Here is a 27,769-nt window from a genome sequence, read left to right as displayed (position 1 = left end):
GTGGGAATTGGATTTAAAAATGCGTCATATGTTCTGAAGCTTGCTCTGCTTTTTCTAATCTCTCAGTTAACTATACACAGTGTGTGGCTACAAAGGCATGAAGCCCTGCGCCTGACGTCAGCACGGCGTCGGGGTGCTTAGCAGACCTGACACAGGCTGGTCACTGTGTTCTTTACACCGACATCTGTAAGCAGCAACTGTCAGCTGCACCCCAAGCGTCTAAAGCTAACTGATGATTCATGGGTCTTGACCTTGCATCTCCCGAGTCCCCTCCTCAATAACAGGGGCCAGGAGGGAACATTCATCGCTCTTCTCCGCTAGAGACCTGCCGCCTCTCCTCCTCCCAGACAGAAGACAGTGTCCGGGTAATTTGTTCTCTCTCATCCGTGACCCTGAAACCTCCCGGGCACAGGGAGTTCCCACGGAGCCTGCGTGTTGGAGGCAGCTGGCCTCAGTCTGCGACCCCCGCCCCGCGGGGCTGCAGGGGACTAGCAGGCTCCGGCCGTGGGCAGAGGACCCTCCAGGACCTGCCGTGGGAGGGCTCCTCCTGGCAACTCCCCTGAGGCCTGTGTGTTCCCCTAAGTATTTGCAGATGCTCTAGTCCCCCCTATAAGCACGACATTTGGTCCTTTCTCCGACTGGAAAGGGGCCTAGCAGGGACCTTCCCCTCCAAAAAAAGAGGAAGAACAAAACAGACAATGAAACGCACGTTTCAGTGCAGGAAGCGCTCTGCCCCTGACACCCCGAGGCTCAGATGCGGTAGAGCTGAGGCTGGGACCCGGCCCTGCTCCGGGCACGCAGGAAACGCAGGCCCAGCCGGGGGGATGGTGCCCTTTGCTCTCCTGCCTGTCCCCTCAGAGAAAGCAGAACGCCCAGCAGGTGGTCTATGGGGAGCCACCGGTGGGGGACACGCCCTGCTCAGCCAGCCTCTTCCACCTTCATATAAACGCTCTGCAGCACCGTTGCTTAGAGAAAACGAGGGTTTGCTTTGTAAAAAGAGCCTGGAGGCAGCAGTGACCCTGAGGTGTCTGAGGTGTCCGGGAGCCTTGGGTCACCATGTGGGGGGCAGGGCCGACGGGGGGTGGGCAGGGCAGGCAACCCACAGGCTTGGCCCTCCCAGTTGTCATGGGCCTTGGCTTTGTGGGCGTCAGGGCTTGGGGCCCATAGGGGGTGTGGGTGAGGGGTGCGCAGGATCCCCAGCTGGGGGCCGGTGCACAGGGAGGGAGGGGCAGGCTTGGCCAGCCCAGCTGCCAACACTGCTGCCCCGCTGGCTGTGGGCAGGCTCTGCCCTGGGACGCCCCTTACTGCCCCACATCTGGAAGCCTGACAAACCAGATACAGAGCTTAAACCCCAGGGTTTCTCTTCCATGGGGAGAGCAGGGAGTATCGGGGCTCCCTAGACACGTGGCCTGTGACTCCTCAAGTCATGTGCCCTGCAGCCTTCTGCAGCTGATGGGGGCCTTGGGGTCAAGGGTGCTCTGAGCCAGGGCCTCTGTTCCTCAGATGAACTCATCCTGGGTCAGGGCTCAGACCTCTGGGAAGGAGGGAGCCTCACCCCAAACCTTCTTCCATTTGTTGCCCCCAGCTGGGGGGCAGGGGCAGGTAAGCCCAGAGGAGAAGCTCCACCCCACCCCCAGGGCAGCAAGCAGGTGGGTGGGGGTTGGGCTCACCCCAGGGGCCGGCTGGGACTCTGACAGGACCCCTCCCCAGGTACAAGCACCGCACTGTCACGGACACGTCCTTTATTGCATTCGGTGCAGGCACATGCGCCTACAGACGGCGGTGAGAAGGGGACGCCTCCAGCTACCGGCCCCACTAGTAGCCTCTGTGATAGTTTCTGTTCTCGTAACGTTGGTACTGAGTACTCAACGCCAGCAAGCCAGTGGCCATAAGAATGATTAAAATGATGATCAGAAGGACGCTCAAGACCAGGGCCCAGATGTTCAGGCACTTGGCGGTGGACGCATAGCTCTGGGCCCCGGTCATGTCACGCACCATCTTCCGGTCCCTCGCCTGTGGGAGAAGAGAGGGTGAGGGGGGCGTGGAGCGGGTCCTGGGGGAGCCAGGTGCTGAGACGCAGGTCCTCCCTGCTGGCCCCTGCCCAGAGCAGCCCCCACCTGCCCCTCAGCAGGTCAGGACCCTCCTCTGCCCGCTCCCTGGAGCCTGAGCGGGTCAGGGCCTCGTGGGTCCCTCCCTCAGAGCCTCTCAGCCTCTCCTGGGGCCCCGGGGCTCCCCCTCCCCCTGCCCTGGCCCCCTTGCTGGCCTCACCCCACCAGGGGTCATGGTTTCAGGGTCCTCTTGTTCTCTCGACAGAGCGTGCGGACACGTGTTGACTCTGAGGGATGTCACTTCTGGGATGGTCAGCAGGGAACTGCTGCAGCCTCATCCTGACCCACACACATGCACACACACGTGCACACACATAGGTGCACGCACGTGGGCTCCCCACCCCCCAGGGCCACATGGGCAGGACCTCTGCGGGCTCACACCACCACCCACCTTCACGGAGTAGGCGAACGCCACGAAGCCCAGGCAGCAGGTGTTGAAGAAGAGCGTGTTGAACAGGGACCAGACGATGTGGTCGGGCACCACGGTCTCCGGCTGGATGTTGACCACTGTGGTTGTCACGGGCGCCGAGTTCCTGGGAGGCCCCAGCACGGCCACCTCGTGCTCCTCCTTGAGCATCTCGTAGGATGGGGAGACTCCGGCGTGGGGGCTGGTGAAGAACTGCTGGGAACTGCGGTTCATGGTCCCAAGACAGAGGCGCTGTGCTCAGGGCCCCGGGATGAAGTGAGCTCGTGGGTGCTCCCGCGCCTGGTAGTTTCGATTTCTCCAGAGTTTGCTTTTCCTGGAGTCTGCGAAATTGAGGGTTGGCTGTGTTCCTGGAGGGCGGGGCCTGCGGAGCATCAAGTTACAGAGCCTGCGAGTCACAGGAAGGCCCAGGGCCTGGGTCGGGGTTCCTGTCCGTGCCCCTGGGCCCAGGTCTTGTCTCAGGTACCCCAGCTCCTCGTCAGGAGTGTGACGGGCCCTGGGGACTTCTCTCCAGTGTCTGGGTCACTCGGCTGAAGGGAGAGAAATGCTCACAATAAAAACACCAGGACACAGGACTTGAGCAGTAGCCAGGCGTTGTTTACTCGCAGATCTGCAGAGCTGGGTGCGCGAATTAAAGATATGCTCGCCCAGAGCAGGGAAAGCAAATGACCTTACACTAACAGGAGGAGCCCCGACCCCTTCCCCCTCCTCCCTTCTCCCTTGTTTCTCCATTTGCTGGATAATCCGGACTACAATCCAACACTATTAACCCATTTACCTGAGGGTAGTGCTTAACTGAGGCTAATCTGGTTATAGGTCTCTCTCCAGCGCCCCTGGAAAGTTCCCTAAAATGTTTTCTGAGCTGTGCAGCTACATTTCCCACTTCCCTGCCTTTGGTGATGAGTATCTTCCCCCCTTTGGTCTCAGAGGCATTGGCGCTGGGCTGTGTGAATGCCCCCTCCTGACCTGTAAGTGTGCTAACGCTGTTGACTCTGGCTCGGGGACCCCCTAATCCAAGATTTAGTGACACCTGTCCTTTGCTGCTAATCATTTCCTGCGGGGGGGCCCGAGAGTCACCAGTTTCTCTGTCCCTTACAGGAGGGGAGCAGAGTTCCCCCTCGGGAGTGCACTTCTGTGACGTAAGGATGGAACGGTTAGGCTGACTGTACAACGTGGGGACGCTCGGACAGGACACCGAGGCCCCCCGTCGGGGCGGCTCTGGCACCTGCAGGGAGCCTCCCCTGTGGCAGGGGGGTGCTCAGCCCTGGAAGCCGGTGTCATGCCGAAGCCAGAGACAACTGTGTGATACGCACCCTTGTTCCCTGTGCTGTTCCTGGTCCCGTCCCCTTCCGTCCTCCGAGCCCCCACCCCAGCCTGCGCTTTGCGTTTTCGCTGAAGATGGCATCGAAGGGTGTGGCTGGGGCCCTTCTGGGTTCCTCAGTGTTCTGGGTCTCTCGGGGTGGGTAGGAGCACACGTAGTTATGAAACTTTGGATTCCTGCAGCTCACCTGTGTTGAACCCAGTGGTATGTCAGCCGAGACCCTCCCGGTTAAGGAAGACCCGTGTTTATGCCCGATGCTGCAAAAGGCCGAGTCTCAGGAGGCACAGCTTGGAGGAAGGAGTTTCCTTGATTGGGAAGGCACCACCAAGAAGCTGGGAGACCTAACAGTTTCTTGGCTCTGCCTGGCTCCCTGGGCTACGCTGAGGGTTTCTGCGGGGCTGGGATGGGGGAGCCAGGCGGGCATGGGGTGTCAGCATCGGGGGCGCCTGGACCGAAGACACCCCGCCTCTGAAAGGGGCCCGTGTCTGGGGTCCGGCCGAGCCTGGGGCCTGGGGCCGTGTGGGCGCCCGCACACAGATTGGCTTCTCGGTGCAGCTGGAGGTCGAGGTGGCAGTCTGGGTCGGCTGTCTCTGAAAGCCACTCGGGGTCCCGGGACGTCGGAAAGAACCGCTTGGAGCTGGCTCCGTGGTTTCAGAAGGGAAGATTATTTTTCTGGTGCACCACTCCCGCCGCGCCCGCCCCCGGCCCCAAGCCTGTGTGGCTGTCGCTGCCCCATGCAGGGCCCCTCCAGGCGTCACCCAGACCCCACACCCCTCCCAGGAGCCTCCCTGCCCACAGCCTGCGCCTCAGCTGTGTCGACCAGAAACGGAGGTCGGAGGTGTCCCGACAGCATCGCGGCCTCAGGGAGTCCTGTGCAGGGGAGCAGGCGGAAGCGGGCTTTCTTTTTAAAAATCTTTTACTGGTACTTTATTGAATTCTATTTTTTAATAGTTTATTTTTATCGTAATTTTCCCCTTACCATTGCTCATCCCTCTGCCCTCTGCCACCACTACTTCCCCTGACCCACCCAGCTGTCACCTGCTTCCCTGTGAGTCTGTCTCTATGTTGTGACTTAGTAAAGTTTGTTCATTAGATTCCACACATGACAGAAATGTTGGCACGGTCCCATACGAGTGCACTTTATTAGGTTCAGCGGTGGACAGGTGTGTCTGTGCAAAGTGCTGCGTGAAGCGGTGGGCGCCGGGGGCAGGGCCAGGAGTGGGAGGGCAGGACGCGGTCCACCTGCCATGGGCAGCGACTAGTAGCCTCTGGGATTCTGCCCAGCCTGCACTATTGCCTGAATGGCAGGCGGGAGCACAAACACCAGGAGAACAATGAATCCAATGCCCACAAGGAGGCCCAGGACCAGGGCCCAGATGTTCAGACACTTGGCGGTGGACGCATAGCTCTGGGCCCCGATCACATCACCAACCATCTTCCGGTCCCTAGACTGGAGGAGAAGAGAGGGTGAGGGGGGCCTGGAGCGGGTCCTGGGGGAGCCAGGTGCTGAGATGCAGGTCCTCCCTGCTGGCCCCTGCCCAGAGCAGCCCCCACCTGCCCCTCAGCCAGATCAGGACCCTCCTCTGCCCGCTCCCTGGAGCCTGAGCGGGTCAGGGCCTCGTGGGTCCCTCCCTCAGAGCCTCTCAGCCTCTCCTGGGGCCCCGGGGCTCCCCCTCCCCCTGCCCTGGCCCCCTTGCTGGCCTCACCCCACCAGGGGTCATGGTTTCAGGGTTCTCTTGTTCTCTCGACAGAGCGTGGGGACACGTGTTGACTCTGAGGGATGTCACTTCTGGGATGGTCAGCAGGGAACTGCTGCAGCCTCATCCTGACCCACACACATGCACACACACGTGCACACACATAGGTGCACACACGTGGGCTCCCCACCCCCCAGGGCCACATGGGCAGGACCTCTGCGGGCTCACACCACCACCCACCTTCACGGAGTAGGCGAACGCCACGAAGCCCAGGCAGCAGGTGTTGAAGAAGAGCGTGTTGAACAGGGACCAGACGATGTGGTCGGGCACCACGGTCTCCGGCTGGATGTTGACCACGGTGGTTGTCACGGGCGCCGAGTTCCTGGGAGGCCCCAGCACGGCCACCTCGTGTTCCTCCTTGAGCATCTCGTAGGATGGGGAGACTCCGGCGTGGGGGCTGGTGAAGAACTGCTGGGAACTGCGGTTCATGGTCCCAAGACAGAGGCGCTGTGCTCAGGGCCCCGGGATGAAGTGAGCTCGTGGGTGCTCTCGCGCCTGGTAGTTTCGATTTCTCCAGAGTTTGCTTTTCCTGGAGTCTGCGAAATTGAGGGTTGGCTGTGTCCCTGGAGGGCGGGGCCTGCGGAGCATCAAGTTACAGAGCCTGGGAGTCACAGGAAGGCCCAGGGCCTGGGTCGGGGTTCCTGTCCGTGCCCCTGGGCCCAGGTCTTGTCTCAGGTACCCCAGCTCCTCGTCAGGAGTGTGACGGGCCCTGGGGACTTCTCTCCAGTGTCTGGGTCACTCGGCTGAAGGGAGAGAAATGCTCACAATAAAAACACCAGGACACAGGACTTGAGCAGTAGCCAGGCGTTGTTTACTCGCAGATCTGCAGAGCTGGGTGCGCGAATTAAAGATATGCTCGCCCAGAGCAGGGAAAGCAAATGACCTTACACTAACAGGAGGAGCCCCGACCCCTTCCCCCTCCTCCCTTCTCCCTTGTTTCTCCATTTGCTGGATAATCCGGACTACAATCCAACACTATTAACCCATTTACCTGAGGGTAGTGCTTAACTGAGGCTAATCTGGTTATAGGTCTCTCTCCAGCGCCCCTGGAAAGTTCCCTAAAATGTTTTCTGAGCTGTGCAGCTACATTTCCCACTTCCCTGCCTTTGGTGATGAGTATCTTCCCCCCTTTGGTCTCAGAGGCATTGGCGCTGGGCTGTGTGAATGCCCCCTCCTGACCTGTAAGTGTGCTAACGCTGTTGACTCTGGCTCGGGGACCCCCTAATCCAAGATTTAGTGACACCTGTCCTTTGCTGCTAATCATTTCCTGCGGGGGGGCCCGAGAGTCACCAGTTTCTCTGTCCCTTACAGGAGGGGAGCAGAGTTCCCCCTCGGGAGTGCACTTCTGTGACGTAAGGATGGAACGGTTAGGCTGACTGTACAACGTGGGGACGCTCGGACAGGACACCGAGGCCCCCCGTCGGGGCGGCTCTGGCACCTGCAGGGAGCCTCCCCTGTGGCAGGGGGGTGCTCAGCCCTGGAAGCCGGTGTCATGCCGAAGCCAGAGACAACTGTGTGATACGCACCCTTGTTCCCTGTGCTGTTCCTGGTCCCGTCCCCTTCCGTCCTCCGAGCCCCCACCCCAGCCTGCGCTTTGCGTTTTCGCTGAAGATGGCATCGAAGGGTGTGGCTGGGGCCCTTCTGGGTTCCTCAGTGTTCTGGGTCTCTCGGGGTGGGTAGGAGCACACGTAGTTATGAAACTTTGGATTCCTGCAGCTCACCTGTGTTGAACCCAGTGGTATGTCAGCCGAGACCCTCCCGGTTAAGGAAGACCCGTGTTTATGCCCGATGCTGCAAAAGGCCGAGTCTCAGGAGGCACAGCTTGGAGGAAGGAGTTTCCTTGATTGGGAAGGCACCACCAAGAAGCTGGGAGACCTAACAGTTTCTTGGCTCTGCCTGGCTCCCTGGGCTACGCTGAGGGTTTCTGCGGGGCTGGGATGGGGGAGCCAGGCGGGCATGGGGTGTCAGCATCGGGGGCGCCTGGACCGAAGACACCCCGCCTCTGAAAGGGGCCCGTGTCTGGGGTCCGGCCGAGCCTGGGGCCTGGGGCCGTGTGGGCGCCCGCACACAGATTGGCTTCTCGGTGCAGCTGGAGGTCGAGGTGGCAGTCTGGGTCGGCTGTCTCTGAAAGCCACTCGGGGTCCCGGGACGTCGGAAAGAACCGCTTGGAGCTGGCTCCGTGGTTTCAGAAGGGAAGATTATTTTTCTGGTGCACCACTCCCGCCGCGCCCGCCCCCGGCCCCAAGCCTGTGTGGCTGTCGCTGCCCCATGCAGGGCCCCTCCAGGCGTCACCCAGACCCCACACCCCTCCCAGGAGCCTCCCTGCCCACAGCCTGCGCCTCAGCTGTGTCGACCAGAAACGGAGGTCGGAGGTGTCCCGACAGCATCGCGGCCTCAGGGAGTCCTGTGCAGGGGAGCAGGCGGAAGCGGGCTTTCTTTTTAAAAATCTTTTACTGGTACTTTATTGAATTCTATTTTTTAATAGTTTATTTTTATCGTAATTTTCCCCTTACCATTGCTCATCCCTCTGCCCTCTGCCACCACTACTTCCCCTGACCCACCCAGCTGTCACCTGCTTCCCTGTGAGTCTGTCTCTATGTTGTGACTTAGTAAAGTTTGTTCATTAGATTCCACACATGACAGAAATGTTGGCACGGTCCCATACGAGTGCACTTTATTAGGTTCAGCGGTGGACAGGTGTGTCTGTGCAAAGTGCTGCGTGAAGCGGTGGGCGCCGGGGGCAGGGCCAGGAGTGGGAGGGCAGGACGCGGTCCACCTGCCATGGGCAGCGACTAGTAGCCTCTGGGATTCTGCCCAGCCTGCACTATTGCCTGAATGGCAGGCGGGAGCACAAACACCAGGAGAACAATGAATCCAATGCCCACAAGGAGGCCCAGGACCAGGGCCCAGATGTTCAGACACTTGGCGGTGGACGCATAGCTCTGGGCCCCGATCACATCACCAACCATCTTCCGGTCCCTAGACTGGAGGAGAAGAGAGGGTGAGGGGGGCCTGGAGCGGGTCCTGGGGGAGCCAGGTGCTGAGATGCAGGTCCTCCCTGCTGGCCCCTGCCCAGAGCAGCCCCCACCTGCCCCTCAGCCAGATCAGGACCCTCCTCTGCCCGCTCCCTGGAGCCTGAGCGGGTCAGGGCCTCGTGGGTCCCTCCCTCAGAGCCTCTCAGCCTCTCCTGGGGCCCCGGGGCTCCCCCTCCCCCTGCCCTGGCCCCCTTGCTGGCCTCACCCCACCAGGGGTCATGGTTTCAGGGTTCTCTTGTTCTCTCGACAGAGCGTGGGGACACGTGTTGACTCTGAGGGATGTCACTTCTGGGATGGTCAGCAGGGAACTGCTGCAGCCTCATCCTGACCCACACACATGCACACACACGTGCACACACATAGGTGCACACACGTGGGCTCCCCACCCCCCAGGGCCACATGGGCAGGACCTCTGCGGGCTCACACCACCACCCACCTTCACGGAGTAGGCGAACGCCACGAAGCCCAGGCAGCAGGTGTTGAAGAAGAGCGTGTTGAACAGGGACCAGACGATGTGGTCGGGCACCACGGTCTCCGGCTGGATGTTGACCACGGTGGTTGTCACGGGCGCCGAGTTCCTGGGAGGCCCCAGCACGGCCACCTCGTGTTCCTCCTTGAGCATCTCGTAGGATGGGGAGACTCCGGCGTGGGGGCTGGTGAAGAACTGCTGGGAACTGCGGTTCATGGTCCCAAGACAGAGGCGCTGTGCTCAGGGCCCCGGGATGAAGTGAGCTCGTGGGTGCTCTCGCGCCTGGTAGTTTCGATTTCTCCAGAGTTTGCTTTTCCTGGAGTCTGCGAAATTGAGGGTTGGCTGTGTCCCTGGAGGGCGGGGCCTGCGGAGCATCAAGTTACAGAGCCTGGGAGTCACAGGAAGGCCCAGGGCCTGGGTCGGGGTTCCTGTCCGTGCCCCTGGGCCCAGGTCTTGTCTCAGGTACCCCAGCTCCTCGTCAGGAGTGTGACGGGCCCTGGGGACTTCTCTCCAGTGTCTGGGTCACTCGGCTGAAGGGAGAGAAATGCTCACAATAAAAACACCAGGACACAGGACTTGAGCAGTAGCCAGGCGTTGTTTACTCGCAGATCTGCAGAGCTGGGTGCGCGAATTAAAGATATGCTCGCCCAGAGCAGGGAAAGCAAATGACCTTACACTAACAGGAGGAGCCCCGACCCCTTCCCCCTCCTCCCTTCTCCCTTGTTTCTCCATTTGCTGGATAATCCGGACTACAATCCAACACTATTAACCCATTTACCTGAGGGTAGTGCTTAACTGAGGCTAATCTGGTTATAGGTCTCTCTCCAGCGCCCCTGGAAAGTTCCCTAAAATGTTTTCTGAGCTGTGCAGCTACATTTCCCACTTCCCTGCCTTTGGTGATGAGTATCTTCCCCCCTTTGGTCTCAGAGGCATTGGCGCTGGGCTGTGTGAATGCCCCCTCCTGACCTGTAAGTGTGCTAACGCTGTTGACTCTGGCTCGGGGACCCCCTAATCCAAGATTTAGTGACACCTGTCCTTTGCTGCTAATCATTTCCTGCGGGGGGCCCGAGAGTCACCAGTTTCTCTGTCCCTTACAGGAGGGGAGCAGAGTTCCCCCTTGGGAGTGCACTTCTGTGACGTAAGGATGGAACGGTTAGGCTGACTGTACAACGTGGGGACGCTCGGACAGGACACCGAGGCCCCCCGTCGGGGCGGCTCTGGCACCTGCAGGGAGCCTCCCCTGTGGCAGGGGGGTGCTCAGTCCTGGAAGCCGGTGTCATGCCGAAGCCAGAGACAACTGTGTGATACGCACCCTTGTTCCCTGTGCTGTTCCTGGTCCTGTCCCCTTCCGTCCTCCGAGCCCCCACCCCAGCCTGTGCTTTGCGTTTTCGCTGAAGATGGCATCGAAGGGTGTGGCTGGGGCCCTTCTGGGTTCCTCAGTGTTCTGGGTCTCTCGGGGTGGGTAGGAGCACACGTAGTTATGAAACTTTGGATTCCTGCAGCTCACCTGTGTTGAACCCAGTGGTATGTCAGCCGAGACCCTCCCGGTTAAGGAAGACCCGTGTTTATGCCCGATGCTGCAAAAGGCCGAGTCTCAGGAGGCACAGCTTGGAGGAAGGAGTTTCCTTGATTGGGAAGGCACCACCAAGAAGCTGGGAGACCTAACAGTTTCTTGGCTCTGCCTGGCTCCCTGGGCTACGCTGAGGGTTTCTGCGGGGCTGGGATGGGGGAGCCAGGCTGGCATGGGGTGTCAGCATCGGGGGCGCCTGGACCGAAGACACCCCGCCTCTGAAAGGGGCCCGTGTCTGGGGTCCGGCCGAGCCTGGGGCCTGGGGCCGTGTGGGCGCCCGCACACAGATTGGCTTCTCGGTGCAGCTGGAGGTCGAGGTGGCAGTCTGGGTCGGCTGTCTCTGAAAGCCACTCGGGGTCCCGGGACGTCGGAAAGAACCGCTTGGAGCTGGCTCCGTGGTTTCAGAAGGGAAGATTATTTTTCTGGTGCACCACTCCCGCCGCGCCCGCCCCCGGCCCCAAGCCTGTGTGGCTGTCGCTGCCCCATGCAGGGCCCCTCCAGGCGTCACCCAGACCCCACACCCCTCCCAGGAGCCTCCCTGCCCACAGCCTGCGCCTCAGCTGTGTCGACCAGAAACGGAGGTCGGAGGTGTCCCGACAGCATCGCGGCCTCAGGGAGTCCTGTGCAGGGGAGCAGGCGGAAGCGGGCTTTCTTTTTAAAAATCTTTTACTGGTACTTTATTGAATTCTATTTTTTAATAGTTTATTTTTATCGTAATTTTCCCCTTACCATTGCTCATCCCTCTGCCCTCTGCCACCACTACTTCCCCTGACCCACCCAGCTGTCACCTGCTTCCCTGTGAGTCTGTCTCTATGTTGTGCCTTAGTAAAGTTTGTTCATTAGATTCCACACATGACAGAAATGTTGGCACGGTCCCATACGAGTGCACTTTATTGGGTTCAGCGGCGGACAGGTGTGTCTGTGCACAGTGCTGCGTGAAGCGGTGGGCGCCGGGGGCGGGGCCAGGAGTGGGAGGGCAGGACGTGGTCCACCTGCCGTGGGCAGCGACTAGTAGCCTCTGGGATTCTGCCTGGCCTGCACTATTGCCTGAATGGCAGCCGGTAGGAAAATCACCAGGAGAACAATGAATCCCACCATCACAAGGATGCCCAAGACCAGGGCCCAGATGTTCAGGCACTTGGCGGTGGACGCATAGCTCTGGGCCCCGATCACATCACGCACCATCTTCCGGTCCCTCGCCTGTGGGAGAAGAGAGGGTGAGGGGGGCCTGGAGCGGGTCCTGGGGGAGCCAGGTGCTGAGATGCAGGTCCTCCCTGCTGGCCCCTGCCCAGAGCAGCCCCCACCTGCCCCTCAGCCAGATCAGGACCCTCCTCTGCCCGCTCCCTGGAGCCTGAGCAGGTCAGGGCCTCGTGGGTCCTCCCTCAGAGCCTCTCAGCCTCTCCTGGGGACCCAGGGCTCCCCCTCCCCCTGCCTTGGCCCCCTTGCTGGCCTCACCCCACCAGGGGTTTGCTCTTTGAGGATATTTTCCTTTTTCTGACCCAGACTTGAGATCTGACTGGTGCGTATGAAGGATGCAATTTCTCTAACTAGGAGGAAGGGGAGCGGCTGGGGATGGTAGCGACCCTCCTGTCCACATGCACGTCCGTGCAGCCCACCTCGGACTCCCACTGGGACCGAACCCTGACCCGACACACACCCATTTACACACGGAAAACTACTCTCACTAGGAGCCCCCGTCCCCAGGGCCACGTGGGCAGGACCTCTGCGGGCTCACCCCACCACCCACCTTCACGGAGTAGGCGAACGCCACGAAGCCCAGGCAGCAGGTGTTGAAGAAGAGCGTGTTGAACAGGGACCAGACGATGTGGTCGGGCACCGTGGTCTCCGGCTGGATGTTGACCACGGTGGACATCACGGGTCTTGGGCCTTGGGGCGCCCCCAGGTTGGCCACCTCATGTTCCTCCCTGATCATCTCTGGCTCTGGGGAGCAGGTACGTTCCCAAGTGAAGAAGTGGACGCTTCCTGCAGCAGAGACCTGAGCAGGGTGGATTTAGGTGCTGGGACAGACCCAGGCCCCTCCCTCTCTGGGGTAGTTCTGATTTCTCAGAAGTTTCTATTTCCTTGGGTTTTCAAAACTGGTGATCTGGCTGGGTCTTAGGAGGTGGAACAAACAATTGAGTATCACATTACAGTTAATAGGGTGGGTCTGAGGGTGTTTCCTGCCTCTGCTGCTCAATTAGGACTTGTTCCCTCCCTGAGGGCAGTGGATGAAAAAGGGAGCCACATACTAACGCTGACAAGCCAAGGGAGGCCTGCGGGACAGCCTCACACACTCAGAGACTGACAGGAACCATATAGGATGGTCTGAAATTAAAACTTTCTAATTAAGAGCAGTCGATGGCGGGGAGTCATGTCCTAGCCTGGTATTTTTCCGGACAAAGGTCAGTCTTTAATTGAGTCAGTCTGTCGTTTCTGGCATCCATGATAACACCCCTTTGGAATGTCAGATTTCCTTTTTCCGGACCCCTCAGAGCAGAGGCTCTGCACCAGGACCACAAATCCCCACATTGTTATTGTTATCCTGTTAATTGTTAACTGTTAACTGTCCTGTGCCCAACTGTGGAAAAGCAGCGTCTGTCATTGCTCTTTCCTTCCAGGCCCAAAGGTCCCCAACTGTGGATTTCAGGTCACCCCTTACGCCTCCTCTTTCGATTGCAGAGTAAAAATAAGGTGCAAAGCTGCCCTGTTCTGGAGCATCTCCTCTATCATTTGAGATTTTGCTTCTGGGCAACTGTCATTAGTTTGGCTCAAACTCATAAAAATTCTTACGAGTTTGAACATTTCTTAGTTGACAGAGCTGTGGTGGCCCTGGAGACTTTCTCCAGCCTGGTGATGGCCCCCACTTTCCCCACCCCGGGCCCAGGACTGTGCAGGTCTCCCTGTCCCCGTGTAGGGCCCCTGCCAGTGGTCACGCTCACCCCACCCTCCGGCCCAGGGAAGACCCGCCCACAGCCCACACCACAGCTGCCACAGGCCTCCTCTCCCACGTCCAGGCTCCAGGTGGGGCTGGGTGCCTCCTGGGTGCAGCCCAGGACCCTGCAGCCCCAGAGCTCAGCTTGCGCCGGCGGAAGGGTGCCCCTGAGCTGGTCCTGCGATGTTGTGCCAAAAGGGGGTGCCCTGCAGTGCAGCTGTTGTCCGCGAAGAAGTACAGGGGCCCACTGCCCAGGGAGGCGGGTCTCGGGGTGCAGCGCTCTTCTGCACGCTCCTGGAAGGGCAGGCCTGCCGTCTGGGAGGAGTGGGTGCTGGCCGGCCATCGTGCGTGGGGAGAAGGGGGCTAGAGTCCCTGGCACACTGCCTCCCGGCGGCGGCGGCGCCACTGAAATGTCATCGTTTGCTTCTGCTCCAAGCCCGAGCCCCTCGCCACACCTGCAAGCTGCAGTATTTCTCTCATTTTTGCACTGTCCTGACGGTCCTTCCGGGCACGCTCAGTGCCCCTCTGCCAAAGCGCGAGTGCCCTGTGTTTCCTCTTGTCGCTGCCGTCAGAGAGGAGGAGCCGCGGGGTCACACCCATGTCTCTCCATCAGCTGTGGCCCCTGTGTCAGGTCTGTGGGCCACCCCGAGTGAGTGTCTGCATCGTGCGTAAGGTAAGGGTCCAGCCTCACTGCGGCAAACGAGTGGCCCTGAGAAGAATCGACTCGTAAATCTGTTCTGCGGGCTACACGCGTGTCCTCACGTGCTGGTCCCAGCAGCTGTGAGATCAGGAAGCGGGCGTCCCAAACTTGTTCTTTCTCAAGACTGTTTTGGCCTGACAGTTCCACATACATTTCAGGTCACATTATCCATTTCATTCTCCTTTTTTAAAAAATTTTAATTTATTTATTTTTAGAGAGAGGGGAAAGGAGAAAGAGAGGGAGAGAAGCATCACTGTGTGGTTGCCTCTCACTCACGCCCCCAACTGGGGACCTGACGTGCAACCTAGTCATGTGCCCTGACTGGGAATCAAACCAGCGACACTTGGCTCGCAGGCCGACGCTCAATCCACTGAGCCACAGCAGCCAGGGGTTTCATTCCCCTTTTTAAAAAGATTTTATTTATTTTTGGAGAGAGGGGAAGGAGGGAGAAAGAGAGGGAGAGAAACATCGACCAGCTGCTCTCGCGTGGCTCGATGGGGACCTGGCCTGCAACCCAGGCACGTGCCCTGCCCGCGAACCAAACCCGCGACCTTCTGCCTTGCAAGACGATGCCCAGCCCACTAAGCCACACCGCCCAGGGCAGCATATGCAATTCTGAAACCAGAAAACAGTGGGGGCTTTGACAGTGGTTGCCAGGCACCTGCCGGTCAGGTCTGCGAACACAAAACGCAGCGCGTCTCTCCAGCCACGCAGCCCGTTCCTCTCTCAGCGTTCTGCAGGTTACAGCACCTACCTGCTTAGATTTCTAAGTATTTTATTTTTTGATGCCATTAAATGAAGGTTTTCTTCAGTGTGCCGCTGAGATGCCACTGTGTTTTCTTGACTCGGCGTTCCCCTGGGTCCTGGGAGCTGGTAACACAATCCAGAGTCTGAGCATGTCCCTTCTGATCACGTTTGCCCGGGTACTGGCTGGAGGGATGGGCTTTGGGATCCCTGCCCGGCGTGTCCTCCTGCTGCTCATGGTGGGTCACCACCGGCACACACGCCTGGGGACCAACACAGTGGCTCTGGCACGAGGGGGACAAGCGTGTGGGGCCGAGGGTTTCCAGACTGCACAGAGATTTGTGCATATCGGTGTAGGTAATGCCAGCCATGGAGTGTAGAGACCGTAAAACGGCAACAAAGAGTGACAAAATGACAAAGAATAACAGCAGGTGACAAAATTGAGTGGGGGCAGGTGGAGCTCAGGGAGAAAATCAGTCCACACTGCGGTGACGTGGACCGTGGATCAGCACCGCTGGCGTCCTGCCCGCTCAGCCAGAGCACATGGAGGCACGATGCCAGGAGCCAGCTTCCCGTCACGGCCCACGTGGGAGGGGGATGCGCCCACGTTTAGTGCCTGAGTCCCCTTCCACACTCCGAGAAATGTCAGGAAATTGCCCCGACCTCTCCTGGGAGACACAAATGACAGGAAGCAACGGAAGCCGGACATGTCTCTTCTCCACGCTGCCCTTCGGTCCCTGGTGGGCCACCGTCCTAGCGGGTCCTTCTTCAATGGGGTCCAGGGGTCAGGGGCCAGGGTCTTCCTGGCGGATGGACACGTGGCAGGGCTTCAGCCCTGTCCCTCTCAGTGCAGGCTGCTGCTCCCTGTCCCTCTCCTGGGCGGGTGCTGGTGCGGGGTGGGGCGGGCAGCTCAGAGATCTGCCAGAGGGGGGTCACCACCAGGTGTCACCAGCTCCTCAACCTCCCTTCTGACCCTCCGGTGGCTGCAGGAGACCTGGGGCAGGTCCCTGAGGGGCCTGGGGTGAGGGCAGCACGAAGCTCTCAGGACCCCGAGCCTGAGTGTGTGCCCACCCGGGCAGGTAGCAGGCTCGCATTCCGCGGGCACCGCTGGAGCCTCTCCTGCTGCCAGGTCCTTGCCTGACAGTGGGGAGGAGAGCCCCTGGTGACATCACTGGATGTGGGGGTCGGGGCTGTGCTGGCGGCTGACCCGGCCTGCCCTGGAGGCCGCTCCCTCTCTGGGGCGTCCTCAGCTAGAGCTTCCAGCCGGGCTTGCTTCCCTCTCCAAGTCTGTTCCTGGCAGGCGGGGTGGGGTGGGGGTGGGGGCTTCGGATTCAGCGTCCGATGAGTCATGTTCCCAGCATTTCTGCTGGCCGTTGCCTGGTTACCCAGAGTCTGCTGTTGGGACCTTTTAATCCCTCCTTACTGTGGACTGTAACACACCCATGGCCACGTGCACAGGCCGTAAGCTAGTGCCTCTCCCACTGCTACCACGCAAACCCCTACGGAGTGACCTCCCACGTCACGCACGCGTGTGCTGTCCAGGCGCGGAAGGCAGCTGCCGCCTTCTGGGGCACCAACCCCCCTCCACTCACACGTCGGCCCTGTCCTGACCCCATGGGGAGCACATCCCTGATGGTCACCGCGCTTTTACCCCCAGGGCTGAGAGCAATGGCCCCACCTGAGTGGACACGCAGTTTGTTTGCGCTTGGTTTCAGCTGATGGGAGGACCCACGTCTCCCGGGAGCGGTGTCCCCTGAGGGGCAGCACATCAGGGGCTGGTGCAGGGTCCGCTGTGTGCACCGCCTGCGTCCACGTCATGTCCCCCTGCAAGGCCTCATCGGCTCCACGGGGACGTCACCGCTGCTGGCAGAAGGTGCCCGGAGCCGGGACATGCCGGGCGCATCGCTGCGCCTGCCTCGCCTTCAGGGACCCGCGTGTCTGTGGGACCAGCCAGGTCAGGATGGGGACCCCCACCACCAAGGACCAGGCCCACATCCAGGCCCCGGGTTGGGGACGGGGACTCGGGCCACTTCTCCCATCTGCCCACTGAGCCAGGGGCTCCTTTCCTTACCTCTGACGGCCACATGCTGGTCACGGGAACCACGTTTTTTCATGAACTTTGCATCCCACCATCTTCTTAATTCCAATGACGTTTCTGCTTTGTCCCTCTTTTCCCTGTTCCATCGGAAAGCGCGGCTGCTCCACAGTCTTTTCCCGCTTCCACGGGGGACACCGCCCTGTGGCGTCTGTGCACCGAGACCTCAGGCGCTCTTGCTGTCCAGCGATGACGCAGGACCTTGGTCTCGAGGGTCCCACTGCCGACCTGCCGACTCAGCCTGGTGGCTGAGCCTGTGGGTGTTCGTGGTCTCACACAGGGACATCATTGTCACAGCTGGGTGCTGCTGACTGTTGTGTCCCTGGGCACATGCACCCCGGCTCCTGACTCCGTGCCCTCCTGTCAGAGGGGCCCCTTCGGCGTCCCCGTCAGGCCTTGCTGGTGACCTGAGTCCTCCGTTCTGTTCCCTGAAACATCGTGACTTCCCCTCCGTCCCTGAAGAGCATCTCCAGTGGGAGGGGCTGTGGTGGCTCTGGTGACCGTCCCATGTCCTCTGAGTCGGCAGGTGCTGTGACGCCAGGGTGACACCCTCTCAGGAAACCTGTGCTTCTATCAGGCTGGTGTCACTTTGTGGGGGGTCTGGCTCTCTGCAGTTTTACTGGGATGTGCTGAGTTCAGGTCCGTCATCCTTTGTTCTGGGCCAGGCGGCTCGGGCTGCTTACCCCTGTGGGCAAATGTCTTCCACCGGTTTTGGGAAACCCTCATCCAGCGTGTTTCCACTGGGTCTCCATTGTTCCCCGCCCCCGCCCCTCCTGAACTGCACGGGCCCGCGCAGGCACGGCCCTGCCCCCTCAGCTCCTCGCGCTCGCTGGCCTGTGTCTGTCCCCACTGTCCCTGCGCTCAGGACCCTGGGGCCGCTGCAGGGAGATAAGGCCCTGGGCTGGCAGGACCTCCCCGGTGCTGCCGCTGCCCCAGGACACGGCCTTGCTCACGGCCCCGGCAGTAGCAGGACGTGTGGCTGGTTCTGGAGCCCATCCATGATGGCGCTTGTCATGGCGTCCCCTTCCACGCTGAAACGCGGGCATTTACCACCGCTCTGCAGGAGGCCACGGCGCAGCTGGCTTCTGCCCTGGAAATGCCAGTGTCCAGAGCGTCTGTCGCTGGAGTTCACGTGGACGCTCAGCCCGTGTTCTTGTGTCTCGGGGTTCCGGGCGCAGGCAGGTGCTGGCCTGGGTGACACCTCCCCCGCGAGGCTCCTCCCACTTCTGGAAGCTGCTGGACTCATCCAATTCCAGGACTGAGACCCCTCCGTGTTTCCGGATGTTTTCTTAAGTCGTAGTTCCTGTCTAATCTCCGTCTGTAAATCCACATTTATGGTGCTAATTTCTTTATTCAGACTTAATTCTCTCATGTTTTCCGTATTTAGTGTTTACTCAACTTTTTGTTTCCCTTTTTCATATTTGTTGATGTTCATGGATGAATCTTTTTTATTTTCTAACTTTTATGAAAAATCCTACCTGTTCATTTACCCGACAGGGACGTGCTTGAGCCGACGGTGGGGGGTGGACGCGCTGCCGGCCCGTGGTGCCCGGTGGCTGTCGGCGCACCCGTCCCATGCGCCCCCTCCATCTGCCACCCGGGCGCCAGGCCCCAGCCCCCCGCTCCGTGGCTTCCTTCCCATGTCCCGCGTGGCTGCCCTGCCTCCCAGAGCAGTGGGGGCTCGGGCCAGAGACACAGGCAGTGGCCGCTCTGTCCGGGCCTGGTTTCTCTCTTTCTCAGTTCCTCCCCCAGTGCAGGCATTTGGGAGGGACACCTCCTGAGGCTTCATGGAAGGACCTTTGTCACCCGCGCAGGTCTGATGGCAATTGGACCACAATTAATTTTAGATCTTTTTCTTTCAGGGTTTAAAACATCCCCTTATCATCTGACGGGATCTGCCGAGAAAGCACGCATGAATGTGACTCTTGCTCCATCGTGGGTGACCTGTTCCCGGGGAACCTGCATCTCCCCACATCCGTGCGGCTGGGGGTCATTTCTCTTCTCACCATGTCCTTAGTTTTGAGAAGTTCAGCCTCTTTATTTCTCTAATATTGCTTCCTCCCAGGGCTCTTCCCTTCATCCTGGGACTCCTCGCTCAGCTCGAGGGTGCATTTCCCGCCTCCTTCTTCTCCCAGGTGACCTCCCGGCCGGCTCTGGGTGGCCTTGGAGAACGAACCTCCCCTTCTGTGGGTGCATCTGCTGTTTTTCATTCCCATCACCCAGAACTGATAAAAGCTGGCGCTTCCAGGCCACTTAGTGTGTCCCCGGCCCCGTGTAAGCGCTTCGCGTGTATTAACAGACCTAACGCTGGCGGCACCCGGGCAGGTGCTGGGCCTTCCCGCGCTCAGAACAGGAAATGGGGGCACAGAGACGTCCGACGGGCCCCAGGGCAGGCCGCCCCGGGTCAGCGCTCCAGCCGCCCTCCCCCGCCGCCGTGTTTCTCTCCCGGGCCGGCCCCGCCGGGCTAGCTCCGCGGCCTGCGGCTCGTGGCCGCCGTGAAGGACCTGCAGGCGGGACACCGAGCTTCCTGTTGGCGTCTTCCCCGCACTCCGCGGTCGGGGGCGGCACTTGCCCTTCGTGCCAACCCGTTACTCAGCTGCACCCGACTCCCATGTCCCCGGGGCTGTCGCCGACGTCCACCGCGTGGGCTGGCCTGGGCCCGCCCGTGGCAGCCCTTCCTGCCGCCAGCACCCGGACCGCCTCCCGCATCCCCTCGCAGCGCGGCTCCGCGTGCCGTCCCGGGACCGGGGTGAGGCCGCGCGTTGAGGGCAGCCACGTGCAGGAGCGGCGCGGGGACCTGGTCAGCGCCCCCGGGAGCCAGCACGCGGACCCGCACCCTGGGGGGCGGCCCCGATCACGGCCGGGGGCGTCTGCGGGGCGGCTCCCTGCGCCGACGCTGCGCTCCTGGCCCCTCGTTCGCGCATCGCGCAGACGCTCCCACTCCGTGCAAAGCGCGCGCCGCCCACGCTCTGCGCGCAGGTCAGCCCGTCGGCGGAGCTTCCTCCATCCTGACGGTGGCCTTTGCCCGCGGGTGACTCTCCGTGTCCCCGTCCTCCCTCAGGCGCTGAGTGTAACTGGGCTGTGGGACACGCGGCCCCCGCTCCCCGCGTGTCCATCTGAGCGGTCGCGTGTTCAGGGCGTGAGGGTCTCAGGGCCCGGGACGCTCCCGAGCCCGTTGCTGCAGCTGCTCCAGCTTCTCGTGTCCGGGGCGCCGGCAGCCTGGCCGCTGCGTCCCTCCTGCACCCGTGTCTGGTTTTCTGCGTGTGCTGGGCGGTTCCTTAGACTCGGGGACCACAGGCCGCTCCGGGCCCATTCCGGGCCTCTCCTGCCCGGCGGGAACCGGCCACCGCTCCCAGGAGCCTGGTGCTTTCCTGGAGGAAGGGCTTGGGGACAGAGGCCTGGGCCCTGGTGGGCTCCTTGCCCTGGGGTGTCAGCGCTTCGCGGCCCCTCCGCAGAGGGACACGGGCAACATATACGTGTAGTAACCCACACACACACACACACACACACGCATGTTTCTGTCCAGGCTCTGCATCTGCGTGGGAAACCACGACTCCCTATGGCCCCTGGGGGGCAGCCCAACCCTCCGGGACCCCATGCAGACCCGCCCTTCTGTTTCTCAACAGTGACAATGTTACAGAGTGGCATCCCCCAGAAAACCCCAGAGCCTGTGGTTGGAGGGTGGGGGAAGGGAAACAGCTTTCAGGATGCCTTTGCCTGTCTGTGGCTGGTCGCTAGTATCTTAATTATGTAAATGGCTTGGTTCTTCCACAGCCCCAAGGAATCATGAGCAGTGAATAAGCGAGGCCTGTGGAAGCTTCTGTGAATGGTCAGAACCAGTTAAGGCCACAGTCAGGGATTTAAGGAGAGGGCGGCAGGCATTTGGGGGGGAAGAAAGGAGGGGAAGAAAAGAGAGTTCCATGCGGCGGGCAGAGGAGGAGAATTGCGGGTTTACAAACAGAAAGGGAGAGAAGGAGAACCCCGTGGCCTTGCAGAGAGGTGGAGGGGAGACCCATGCTTTCCCTGCAAGGAAGCGGGGAACTCCACTGATCTAAGTCCACGTAGTCTTTAAATAACCAGGGCTTTTTCTTTTCACCAAACTCGGTGTTGAGAGAGTTATGCTTCTGGCGGCGGGCAGTCGGGCCCCTCATCACTGACCGGCCCCTGGGGCTCTGTCACAAGTCCAGCCATTGTCCACAGAGGCTGACGCAAATGCTCAGCCCTCAGTGCAACGAGCAGTGTCAGGGTCCCTACCACACTCCTGAGAGACGTCCCTTAGTGAAGTCACAGGGAGCTGCGTGCCCGGCGCCCCCTGACTCCAGGGTGTCCGTCCTGCCTGCCCCTGGGAGCGCGTCCTGTGTAATCGTTGGTCCTCCGTTCCACCTGGGATGCCCCCTAGTCCTGACCGCTTCACTTTCTGGCTCATTTAGTGCATGTGCAGCAGGTGCTGGTTGTGAGAGGGACCGAGGACGCTACTCCGGTACATGCATGGGGGTGATTTTGAGCTGAAGGCAGTCAAGACCCAGCACGCTTGAGAAAACCATGACCTCGCCCTTCAAAGCCTGAAGTACTTTGGCAGGGGCCTGACCCAGGAAGGGACCTACGACTGGAGGAAACTCTTCACGGAAAGACTTACCCGCAGGCGGGGCAGACCTCCGCTCACCTCACCATCCTGGGACCTGCCTCCTGCCCTGGAGACCCAGCACTGCCCCATTTTAGCTCAGGTGGCACATAAGCCTCCTCTGCCTCTCTGCCTTTGGGTCTCTTAGTTTGATGGGTTTTATATGTTTGAGGATTGTGTTCTTTCTTCTTCTTCGTCTACTTCCTTCTTTGATGTCAATGATCTGTTCCTGTCTTTTCTCCATTTCTCCCATTCAGCTTTAAGATTTCCTAATCAGGGCAGCGGTTCTCAACCTGTGGGTCGTAACCCCTTTGGTGGTTCAAGGACCCTTTCACAGCTGTCGCCTAAGACCATCGGAAAACACATATATAATTACGTATTGTTTTTGTGATTAATCACTATGCTTTAATTATGTTCAATTTGTAACAATGAAAATACATCCTGCATATCAGATATTTACATTATGGTTCATAACAGCAGCAAAATTACAGTTATGACGTAGCAACGAAAATAATTTTACGGTTGGGGGGGTCACCACAACATGAGGAGCTGTATTAAAGGGCCGCGGCGTGAGGAAGGCTGAGAACCGCTGCCATAGGAGGACCAGCCTTTTGCCTGTGGTTTAGGTTCTGATTATGTTCTCCTTATCTGTCAAGTTCTCCTCCTTCGTGTGTGCTGTTTGGTCCTGCCAATTAGAAACTCGTTATCGAGGGAGGTGACTCTCTTTCTGTGTCTGAACCTGAACTCTTGTTAGAAAGCCTTCCTTTTTACGCCGTGGTTCTGGAGGAAGACACCAGCCTTCCGCCCTTTTCCCGTTCACACCGCAGCCTGTTTATCTGCAAGTCAGTCTGTGCCCTGAGCTCCCGGCTCAGCCCTGGACACCCTGCCCCTCCCGGCCGGGTCCTGCCGCCCAGCGCCCAGGGTTTCTGTAGGAGCCTGGGCGCAACCTGCAAAGGCTCCTGTGCTCCTGCCGGGTGCTCATCGCTCTGAGGATGTGAATCAAGCTTTCTGCTGTCCCGGGTCCACCTGGTGTGGACTCAGTGCCCCAGCTGTCTGTCCACTCTGGTTCCGGGATGAGAGCGGGTGGGAGTGACGGTCCCAAAGCACAGGGGCGGGGGCGGGGAGGCACTTTGCTGCAGCCACTCTCTGCCAGGTCCCCAGGGTGGGCAGCTTCCTCCCCAGAGCCTCCAGCCTGGGGCCCGGGCACCGAGCCCCTCCTTTGGAAGTTTTGGGGGAGGGAGCACCAGCCTGAGCTGTCTGCCATCTGTTCTGACTAGAGCGGCTCCTGCTGTCTCTTCTTTCTCCCTGGGACGCCCCAGCCTCTGCTCCTGGGGAGCCCTGGGTCTTTGCCGGGAGACCTAAGAAGGGGAGAAGTCTGTTTTCTAAATAGCGAGTGTGTAGACTTGGTGATCTGAAATTCTTACTCATCTAGTAACTCTGGGCTTTATTTATTTTATTTAGTTGACACGGGAGAACATTCTTTCGTTGCTTTTTATACAGAGAGAGAGGGAGGGAGAACAGCGACGTGGGAGGGAAACATGGACCGGCCACCTTCTCACATGGGCCCCGGCAGGAGGTGGCGCCCGCTACCTAGGTAGGCGCCCTGAGCGGGGCGCTCCCACCTCTGAGGCTCATGGGCCAGGGCGACTCTGGGCGCTGCTGACCGACCCCTGGAGGCGGCGAGACCCCCAGGCAGAGAGAGCAAGGCCTGGCAGAAAGTGAGGAGGGGCCCCAGCACATCGCGCCTCCTCTCCAGCAGGAGCCCCAGGAAACCTGGAGAGAGACTTAGAAGCAAACAACCTTTTCTGACTGTCAAAGCGAAGCCTCTAATGCCAGGAAGCAGCAAGAGTCCAAGGTCGGGTCCCTGTCTGGGCAGGTTCCCAGGGCAGGGATCCATCCCACTTCCCCGCCCCACTTCTGCCCTCAGCCAGGCCAGCGCAGAGCCAGAAGTCACGCGGGCGCTTAATCAGAAGCAGCACCAGGCCTTTGCTTTCCCGGACACACTTCTGTTTCCCCTCGTCTGGGATGTTTTCCTTCCTACTACTCGCACTTAAGAATTCTAGTTTGTCCTGATCCGTGCGGCTCAGTGGGTTGGGCATCGTACCGCGAAGTGAAAGGTCTCTGGTTCGATTCCCGGTCGGGGCACGTGCCGGAGTCCCCGGCCCGTCCTTTGCAGGGTGAGAGCGACAGGCCAGAGCCTCTCCTTTCAAAAGGCCCAGAGTGGCTCTGGCCGAGGAGGCTCAGTGGGCTGGAACTCCCGGCCAGGGCGCCTGCCTCGGTGGTGGGTCCATCCCCTGTGGGGCTTTATGGGAAGGCAGCCGTTCCCTGTTCCTCTCCGTCTCTCCCTCCCTCCCCCGTCTCTAAAAATAAATTTATTAAAAAAGAGAGTTTTAGCTCAAGTTCTTTGAGACTCAGCTCATTGAGGGAAAGGAACCTTCATGTAAATAGTTCTTCATTTGTCAGTTACCAGTGACGCACAGTATTGTATTGGTTTCAGGCGAGCACCCCAGTGATTAGACGTAACGAAGTGATCACCCCGATAGTGCCCGTCCGACACCGTCAGTGGTATCACACCCTTATCGACAGCGTTCCCTTAGCTGTCCCTGACACCCCGCGACTATTCCTAGCTTTTCCTCCCCTCACCTTTGTCACCCAACCCCCACCGGCCTCCCCGCCGGCAGCTGCCAGAACGTTCTCTGCATCTGTGAGCCTGTTCATTCTGTTCCTTAGATCCACACAGAGGTGAAGTCACCTGGGACAGTATCGGTCCTCTGCCTGACTTATCTCACAGTACAACACCCTCTAGGTCCGTCCGAGCTGTTCCAGACGGCAAGACTCCCTTCTTTTGGATGGCTGCGTAGGGTCACACCATACATGTGCGCGGGCCCTCCGTCCGCTCACCTGTTTGACGTGTGTGTACGTTTCTTTAAGGGAGGTGGGGGGAGACATCGATGTGTTGTTCCCTCATCTGCGCCTTCAGTGGCTGTTTCTCCCTTTACTTTAATTCTGACCCAAGGACATGGTTACTGATTTGAGAGGAAGCAGGGAGAAGACAGGGAGACAGAGGCGGAGAAGAATCAGTGTAAGAGAAGCCCCGATTGGCTGCCGTCCATATGCACCGGGCCAGGGGTCCAACCTGCAGCCTGGGTTTTGGGCCTCAGTGGCAGCGGGCCCACGGCCTGTGGCCTGCGGGGCCACGCTGCACCCGGCTGCTGTTGTCGGGGCCCCGACTGGCGACTCTCCCCCACTGAGCCCCCCGCCAGGGCCCACCCACTCGTCCTCAGATGGACGCCTAGGTGCTTCCTCGTCTTCACCCTGGGAATGCCGCTGCCGTGGGTACAGGGCTGCGAACGACCTTTCAAATTCGTGTTCCGGGTTTGCTCCGGGGAACAGCCAGCAGTGGGGTTGCTGGGCCCTTCTTTGCCTCTAGCTGTCGTCTTCGATTTCAAGCACGTGTCTGGGGTGAGTGCTGCTAACCCCAGCTCTTGGTTTGTTCCTGTCCCGTGGGGTGGAACGTCTTTTTCCGTCCCTTTCCCTTGGGTCTGGGTGCGCCTTTCCGTTCGCAGGCGACTCTGGTAGACGCCTGTGCGAGGGTCTGGGCTTGTGTCCGTTCCGCCGCCGTGTCCTGAGCTGCAATTTCTCCCCGGACACTGGATACCGGGAAGGGGCTTCTGTGCTCAGTGGGTGTTGTGAGCTTCTCTGCGCTCCCATCGGCCTCCCGGGGACCTGCGTCTCGCTGCGTGGGAGACCCTGGGCAGCCAACCGCGCGAGGTTTGGCTAATGAGCCCTGTTCCTGTCCACGTCTGGCTGTGAAGGAAGCTGAAACTGCCCGTGGCCCCCGCCCCGCCCTCGCCCGCCAGCCCGGGAGGACACGACCCTCTCTCTCCCGGCCTCCCCCTCCGTCCTTCCCCGCGCGCACGTAGCCCCCACCCGCTTCGTCTCTCGCGCTGTCACAGCGGCGGTCACACGGAAGGCTCCGCTGAGCGCCGGGCCCACCTGCCCCGGAAGCAGCGCCCCCCCTTCACCCCCCTCCACCCCTCACTTCTGGCCGCGCCCCACCCGCGCACGTGACTTCGGGGAAACAAACATCTCGGATGGAAAGAGGGAGGCTCGGGCGGGGCCGCTGCGCCCCTGCCTCCGCCCGTGCGCCCCGCCAGCTCCGCGCACCGGCCCCCAGCTCCCAGCCCTGGAGCCTGTCCCACCCGCCCCGTGCGCCCCGCCCCGTGCACCTCCTTCCCGGCCCGCCCAGTCGCACAGCCCGGCCCCCAGCCGCGCTTCTGGGTCCGCGCCTCGGTCCTCGCCGACCGCCGCCCGGCCCCAGAGCTGCCTCTCGGGTCCTCCGCCCCTTCCTGCGGCCGGATCGGTCCGCGGCGCCGGCAACACGCGGGCTTCCCCGGGACCTTCTGCAAAACCAAGACCCAGCTGCGACCTGGGGCACAGGGTCTGGTCCCGGGCACCGCGCGCACGGCCTCCGGGACGCGCCAGGAAACGTCTCCCTACTCCGGACACAGCACCCGAGCTGCCCGCGGCTCAGGCCCCCGATCAGGGCGCCCACCCGGCTGTGCGCAGACGGGCCCGCAGTCTGGCTCCCGCGCCTCCAGCCCCGCGTGGTCCTGCGTTGCCACCTGGTGGCCGCCCTGCGAACGGCGACCACAGGGATTGTGTGGGAGCGACGCGAGGGGCCGAGGAGTCGGGGCTCCCCCGGGCAGCTGTCACCAGACGGCCGTCGCCCGTCCGTCCATCCGAAAGGCAGGGAGGGGCGTTCGACATCCTAAGCCCCGAGTTCTGACCCTGATTGGGTACCGCCGCGTCTCTGATGAGACGGAGCCCATGTGGGGACGCGCTTTACCTGGGGCGGGCGAGAGGGAGGCTGTAAGGGTGCATGTGAGAACAATCAGCGGAACCAGTTCCTGGCCGGGGCGGGAGGGGAGTCGCGGGACCCAAACGTGGTGGTTCTTATTTTAACCTGTGGCTGTGGGCCCCGCCCACTGGGGACGACCCTCGGGACGGCTCGCGGAGGAGCGGTGGCTGGACAAGCCCCTACTGGCCTGGCGTCAGGGCCAGCGTCCCCAGGACGGGATTGCTGCGTTTTCCCGGGTCCTTCCGTGCTGCAGGACAGATGTCCCCAGGACGCCCCCCATTTGTTGAACAGCCACGGGAGAGCAGGGTGGCGTGCAGGTGCTGAGAGTTTGAGCAGCTCCTGCACGCCCGCCCAGCCCTGGAAGAGGAGGCTGTGCAAATCCCCCCAGGAAGGTCCAGGCTGAGTCCGCATGAAGCTCAAAGTGCAGCGGGGTAGAGACAGGAAAGGGGGTAGTTTCAGAATTTGTGAGACGAGGAAGGTTGTAAACCTGTGCGAGGAAAGGGAATGCCAAGGATGCTCCCAGGAAGAGGGTGGATGGGAGCCCAGGGCCCCAGGGGTGTGGCCAGAGGAGAGGCTGTGCAAAGGCCCTGGGGCCAGTCGGGCTGTTTGCTCCTGCAGTGGGGGGTCTGGGGGCGTGGTCAGAGCCTATCTGTATGCGAGGCAGCAGCGTGGCTTTCAGACTGCAGTGGGGTCTCATCTCCGTCCCAGTGTGCGGCCCGAGACTCACACTCCCAGGTTGGTAAGGTGGAGATGCTGGGAGCAGTGGAGGAGGCTGCCTCGGGGCTGTTCCGGTGCCACATGCCCCCGCCCTCTGCTGGGTGCCGTGACTGCCACTCAGGACACTCCTGGCTACAACTCTGCGTCCTCAAGACAGGGGGAGCGGTTGTGCCAAGAGATTCTGTATTCAGGTTCCACTGACCTTACAGTTTGGAACGCGCCAAGATGCCTTGCTCTCCTGTTTGGGGGGAGCTTTTCCTTGGAGCTGGGAAGCAGCCCACAGGGACCAGCCAGCCAGCTGGAAAGACACGAGGATAGGTGGGTGCAGGATGGTTCCCAGAACTGAGCGGGTGCTGCTGGATGCTCCCTGCCAGCCCCCTGGGGAAAGGCTTGATTTGTAGAGTTTGCCATTCCC

At 60.7% G+C, this 27,769-nt stretch overlaps 4 protein-coding genes across 4 annotated transcripts; all 4 read right to left on the bottom strand.

The window, feature by feature from the left end:
* Nucleotides 1-1,725: 1,725 nt before the first annotated feature.
* Nucleotides 1,726-2,879, bottom strand: LOC150017284 (interferon-induced transmembrane protein 3-like). Its single transcript, XM_090291993.1, has 2 exons — nt 2,500-2,879; nt 1,726-2,013 (listed from the first exon to the last, which is right to left on the bottom strand). Exons 1-2 carry the CDS (start codon nt 2,746-2,748, stop codon nt 1,816-1,818), a joined length of 447 nt encoding a protein of 148 aa, XP_090148119.1. The 5' UTR covers nt 2,749-2,879; the 3' UTR covers nt 1,726-1,815.
* Nucleotides 2,880-5,094: 2,215 nt separating this feature from the next.
* Nucleotides 5,095-6,131, bottom strand: LOC150017283 (interferon-induced transmembrane protein 3-like). The gene is made up of 2 exons (XM_090292010.1): nt 5,791-6,131; nt 5,095-5,303 (listed from the first exon to the last, which is right to left on the bottom strand). The coding sequence occupies exons 1-2, from the start codon at nt 6,037-6,039 to the stop codon at nt 5,112-5,114; spliced, it is 441 nt and encodes a 146-aa protein (XP_090148136.1). The 5' UTR covers nt 6,040-6,131; the 3' UTR covers nt 5,095-5,111.
* A 2,253-nt stretch (nt 6,132-8,384) lies between these two features.
* Nucleotides 8,385-9,422, bottom strand: LOC150017282 (interferon-induced transmembrane protein 3-like). Its single transcript, XM_090292003.1, has 2 exons — nt 9,082-9,422; nt 8,385-8,594 (listed from the first exon to the last, which is right to left on the bottom strand). The coding sequence occupies exons 1-2, from the start codon at nt 9,328-9,330 to the stop codon at nt 8,403-8,405; spliced, it is 441 nt and encodes a 146-aa protein (XP_090148129.1). The 5' UTR covers nt 9,331-9,422; the 3' UTR covers nt 8,385-8,402.
* A 2,126-nt stretch (nt 9,423-11,548) lies between these two features.
* Nucleotides 11,549-12,756, bottom strand: LOC150017281 (interferon-induced transmembrane protein 1-like). The gene is made up of 2 exons (XM_090267411.1): nt 12,432-12,756; nt 11,549-11,884 (listed from the first exon to the last, which is right to left on the bottom strand). The coding sequence occupies exons 1-2, from the start codon at nt 12,615-12,617 to the stop codon at nt 11,693-11,695; spliced, it is 378 nt and encodes a 125-aa protein (XP_090123537.1). The 5' UTR covers nt 12,618-12,756; the 3' UTR covers nt 11,549-11,692.
* Between the last annotated feature and the right edge of the window lie 15,013 nt (nt 12,757-27,769).

The sequence above is a fragment of the Furipterus horrens genome, unplaced genomic scaffold, assembly GCF_987537825.1.
Source record: "Furipterus horrens unplaced genomic scaffold, mFurHor1.1.pri manual_scaffold_2, whole genome shotgun sequence".
NCBI classification, from domain to species: Eukaryota; Metazoa; Chordata; class Mammalia; order Chiroptera; family Furipteridae; genus Furipterus; species Furipterus horrens.
The sequence above is the reverse complement of the archived record's forward strand: the minus strand, read 5'-3'. Positions and strand labels throughout refer to the sequence as shown.

Coding starts and splice junctions, on each gene's coding strand:
- LOC150017284 (XM_090291993.1), bottom strand. CDS start 2,748: ATGAACCGCAGTTCCCAGCAGTTCTTCACCAGCCCCCACGCCGGAGTC. Junction 2,014..2,499: donor CGTTCGCCTACTCCGTGAAG/GTGGGTGGTGGT, acceptor CTTCTCCCACAG/GCGAGGGACCGGAAGATGGT.
- LOC150017283 (XM_090292010.1), bottom strand. CDS start 6,039: ATGAACCGCAGTTCCCAGCAGTTCTTCACCAGCCCCCACGCCGGAGTC. Junction 5,304..5,790: donor CGTTCGCCTACTCCGTGAAG/GTGGGTGGTGGT, acceptor CTTCTCCTCCAG/TCTAGGGACCGGAAGATGGT.
- LOC150017282 (XM_090292003.1), bottom strand. CDS start 9,330: ATGAACCGCAGTTCCCAGCAGTTCTTCACCAGCCCCCACGCCGGAGTC. Junction 8,595..9,081: donor CGTTCGCCTACTCCGTGAAG/GTGGGTGGTGGT, acceptor CTTCTCCTCCAG/TCTAGGGACCGGAAGATGGT.
- LOC150017281 (XM_090267411.1), bottom strand. CDS start 12,617: ATGATCAGGGAGGAACATGAGGTGGCCAACCTGGGGGCGCCCCAAGGC. Junction 11,885..12,431: donor CGTTCGCCTACTCCGTGAAG/GTGGGTGGTGGG, acceptor CTTCTCCCACAG/GCGAGGGACCGGAAGATGGT.